General features: G+C 31.3%; 1 protein-coding gene across 1 annotated transcript in view; it reads right to left on the bottom strand.

Annotated features, from left to right (window-relative positions):
- Positions 1-4,821, bottom strand: part of LOC106471438 (phosphoglycerate kinase-like) — a 17,237-nt gene that overhangs the window by 3,279 nt on the left and 9,137 nt on the right. The window contains exons 6-8 of the mRNA XM_022400052.1: positions 4,069-4,183; positions 1,661-1,840; positions 1,287-1,363 (exon numbers count right to left, since the gene is read on the bottom strand). Coding sequence (XP_022255760.1) covers positions 1,287-1,363; positions 1,661-1,840; positions 4,069-4,183 — 372 coding nt within the window. The remainder of the gene's footprint in view (positions 1-1,286; positions 1,364-1,660; positions 1,841-4,068; positions 4,184-4,821) is intronic.

The following is a 4,821-nucleotide window of genomic DNA, read 5'->3' as shown; positions in this document are numbered from 1 at the left end:
GCAAACAGATGAATTTATCACATTAGAAAGACTTATCTTAACAAACACTGATACCCCCTTACTAAGAGCATTTGGTGGCAAACAGATGAATTTATCACATTAGAAAGACTTATCTTAACAAACACTGATACCCCCTTACTAAGAGCATTTGGTGGCAAACAGATGAATTTATCACATTAGAAAGACTTATTGAATGAGCTTGAATTATTTTTTTTCAAAAGAAGAGAAATTTCAGTATCACCCAACTGGTTAAATTCATACAGTTAATAGGAATCCATGACCAATCAAGTTAGTTTAATGACTACCATAAATATCTGTATGAATAAATTTCCAAATGTTATACAAGTTATTTATAAATAATGAATGTAAACATTCCAAAAGTTACAAAGCCTGAACTACTATTCAAAATTATCAAAAACAAATGTGTGTGTGTGTGTACATACAAATCTAACGAGTAAAACAAATATCTAATTATTTAGTTTTAAGTAAAAAATAATTTCAGTCTAGATTTGGGTTTGTTTGTTTGTTATGGATTTTAAGCAAAGCTACACGAGGGCTATCTGCGCTAGCCATCACCACCCACCTCCAACTCTTGGGCTACTATTTTATCAACGAATAGTGGGATTGACCGTCACATTATAACGCCCCAATGGCTGAAAGGGAGAGCCTGTTTGATGGGATGGGGATTCGAACCCACAGATTGCGAGTCGATCGCCATAACCATCTGGCCAAGATTTGTGAAAAGAAGAAAAGTTCCTTGTATATAAATCTACATTTGTTGTTTCTTCTGTTCGTGTTTTTTTTTGTACAATATTCTTGTTGAAGAACAAAAGAAAGAATGCTGTATTTGAAATACAATTAAAATAAATTACCATTATGAGAGCAAAAAGTTTGTTTGCAAACATTTAATACAAGAATTTCCTTCTTATGTACCTCTTAATCATTCCAACATTTTTAACCCCTTTCTTACAATTTGCTATTTAATTGGTTTTAATACATATAGATATTAATTTAAAATCAACAGTGTTTAAATGCTGAATAACAATTTATTACATAAAAAGGAAGTTAAGATGAGACGAAAGATTGCTTAAAAAAAAAACAAATGGATTTTCATTTAAGTTTTTAAACATTTTTATAATTAGGCAGATATTTTACGAAGAACAAAGAGGCTTAAAATTCTAATCAAACTAATGAATATGTTAGAAAGAATCAAATTACATGTAGTGCTAACAACTCCTTACTTGAAGTAGAATTTTAAAAAGAGAATAACTGGATGCGTAACTTACCCATTCCATACTATTGTTTTAGCTCGCTGAACTGCTTCACAAAATTTTGCAACACTCTTGTCTCCACAGTCAAGACCCTGAGAAGTCGAATGTAAAGCCGTTATGCTAATGTACGTTAAGTTTCCGTAACTTTTCACTGTTTTAATTCATTATCAAAAAGTTTTTTTTTCCCCCTACATTTAATGTTAAATATCAGCTAATTTTGTAAACATATTAGAAAGTATACAAATTTAGGATCAGGTATAATCTCAAGATTTGTAACACTACTATTTAGAGACAAGCAGAATGAAATTGTGTGTGTGTTTACATTTACCTGTACGATATAAGGAAGTAATACAGATAATACACTGGCACTTAGTTTCTATAAAACGTACCATCCACCCTGCAGGAATACCAGAATCTAAAGTAGCTATTTTAGTGGCAGCAGCTTCGTCAAACTTGTCGGCAATGACAAAATCTACAGGCAAGTGAATCTGAACCCCGTTTTTCTGAGCTTTTTCCATAAGTTTTCCCACAATTCCTGCTCCTTCTTCATCATACAATGAGTTTCCAATCTTAAAAAAATATAGAACAGAAAAAGACTGATTGTGAAAAATGTAGTACAAAAAAAGGATAACATATCAACAAGACAGAATTTTGGCCTCAAATTTTAAGGAGTTAAGAAATGTTATATATAAATAAATTATGATTCCAGAAAAAGAAAAAAAAAAACATTTTCCTCCAAACTGAATTAGTAAAGAACTACTACTAATTAACAGTTAACATTCTGAAGAAAGAACAAATATTAATTATTGTCCTTCTTGTGCTGTGGGCAAAATACACACCAAACATCTTGAACACAATATTGTACTTCAAATATTGGCTTCTCATAAAACAAGGTATTCTTAGATCCCAGTTTAATGCAAAGGCTTGGTATAACTTTGTGGTTACCATATCAGACTGAAAGTCTGCTGGTTTGTGAATTTCATCTCGCTGTCATACATTAAACTACAACCTTTAAGGAAAGCACTGCCAGACTAAAAATCCAAGAGTTCGTGGATTTTATCTCACTGCCACGACAATAAGCTCGCTTTGTTTGTTAACTCAAGTATGTGAAACATTAAACTAACGAAACTGAAAACCACCTCGACTATTTTCTTCCATAACAAACACAATGGCTTCATCAGTCATTGTTTTGGCTATTCTGAATGTCAAAGACAGTTTTTATTTTTAACAAGTTTAATGAAAAGTGTATTATTCTGTACATGGGAAGACATTACAGCTATATGAATAAGATCACAGCTAATACAGTGTTTCCATACTGAAGAGATTACATATAAGGGTTTTGTAGAAAGATGATTTTGATTTGAAAGGGCTCAGAAACTAGAGCACTTTTGAATAGTTCATATTATTTTTCAGAAGTAAAGAGGGTAAAGGTTAAGGAATGTGCAGTAAAAAATATGAAAAAGCAGTACACATCATGTAGGCAGGAAGTGTTTGTTGAGAACTGACCAATCCTGACTGATAAATGTGTCATTAAGAAAAGAAAATATTTAGTTCAAGCTAACAAACTATTGAATAGTCTAAGGTGAAACGAATTACATACTTATATATAATAACAACAACCATATATAGCAGAGACCCTCAAAAAGTTAGCAGTCAAATTAGTATCTGTATTGCAACAGTATTTCTTTAAATACAAAATTAGTACAATAATACAAACAAAATGTAATCGTAGACACCAAAATGTGCAAGTCTATTTGTATTTCGGTCGTACTTTATAAAACTTTAACTAATGTTAGGCCTAAGTTCAATAAAGAGATAAATTAACCCTGTACCGTGTACATTTTTTAAATTAGCTTAGTTAGGACTAAACTATACTGTACTAATTACTATCTATAAATAAAATTATAATGTTATTCTAGGACTTAACGTCAGACGTTTTCGAAAACTTCAAACTTTTAATGTTATTGTACTAAATGGTTAATAAAGAATATTTATATCCACCTTTTTGTTATTCCTTCATTCATAGAACAGTTGTAGTGACTTGTTAGTTGAGCTTTCCAACTCTCTGGTGCAGGCAGGTGCTTGCACTATTTTTCTCTGTAAAATTCTTACTGTGCATGCTTACAAGGCGTACCAACAGCAAAATTACTGTATGCCAAGATTTGGGTGTATGGGATTAGAATTATTTTGTATTATTCTAGAAATCCTGTATCTAAAAAAGTACTGTTGCATTAAAGACACTAATCCGAGTGCGAATGTGTTACAGATCTCTACTAGTCTATTATTATAATAATACTCAATTTTTGTCTGTCACGATAATGTGTGCACACCTTACTATCTAAATATGCATGTGCACACATGTCACTGCTGTAACAGACACACAAACAAGCATATTATTATATAGATTAAAGAGAAAAAACTGAGTTGATGTGTTAAGATAAAAGAACGACATTTAGATGGGTTAGTGGGATAACCTAGGAAAGCCTAATGGTTATGAAATAAGTGTAGATTGACCCAAGAAGTTAACAGTTTCATTTGTTTTATGCTGAAAACTATAGAGAGAGAAAAAAAATATGACATTTTAATTATGTTAGAACATATATATAAGGATGGTTCCTTTAGTGATCCATTTTTTTTTGGTATTCAACTCAGGACGTGCATCATCTTCAAATTCTAAAATATCTCATTATAAAGTTAACATAGTTTGGGATTAAAACATTAAACTACAGACTTATGAAATATTTAAAGAACTCACCACTAAGTGTACCAGAACCATCATACATCCCAACAAACTCACCTCCATTCCATATAGTTGCTTTAAGAAGGTAAAAGCCATACCTCCTCCAATGATCATCTCGTCAACTTTATCCAACATGTTTTCAATTAGCTGTATCTTATCCTTGACCTTGGCTCTGTTTGAAGAAACATTTTTTTTTAACAGTTATGAGAATTAAGTTTATAATGGTGTACATAAATTAAATAAACAAATAAAGTACCACAAGACATTTCATGCATAAATAGTTTAAAAGCCAATGGGTAATTGTTGGATTAAAGCCAGAATAAAACAAATTTTTTTGTTTACATTCACAACACCCTTATCTAACAAATGTAAATCCACAATAATAATTTTAATGTAATGTTAAGTTAAAGATTACTTTACTGGACTGCATTGCTAAAACTCATGGTTTCTAAATTATTGTGTAATTATTTCCGTTATGGCATAGTACTAACTTTCTACAAGTGCAGATGTCATACCTCGAGCAGAAACTTTTTACTATCAAATCATATTTCTAACTAAACAGAGGCCACATTCAAAATTCTGTCTGAAAGTCTGTGTACTGGGCAAGTTTTTCTTCTGAAATCTGTCTCTAAATCTGGTTTCTAAATTATTGTGTAATTATTTCCGTTATGGCATAGTACTAACTTTCTACAAGTGCAGATGTCATACCTCGAGCAGAAACTTTTTACTATCAAATCATATTTCTAACTAAACAGAGGCCACATTCAAAATTCTGTCTGAAAGTCTGTGTACTGGGCAAGTTTTTCTTCT

Source organism: Limulus polyphemus, unplaced genomic scaffold (genome assembly GCF_000517525.1).
Source record: "Limulus polyphemus unplaced genomic scaffold, Limulus_polyphemus-2.1.2 Scaffold4625, whole genome shotgun sequence".
NCBI lineage: Eukaryota > Metazoa > Arthropoda > Merostomata > Xiphosura > Limulidae > Limulus > Limulus polyphemus.
The sequence above is the reverse complement of the archived record's forward strand: the minus strand, read 5'-3'. Positions and strand labels throughout refer to the sequence as shown.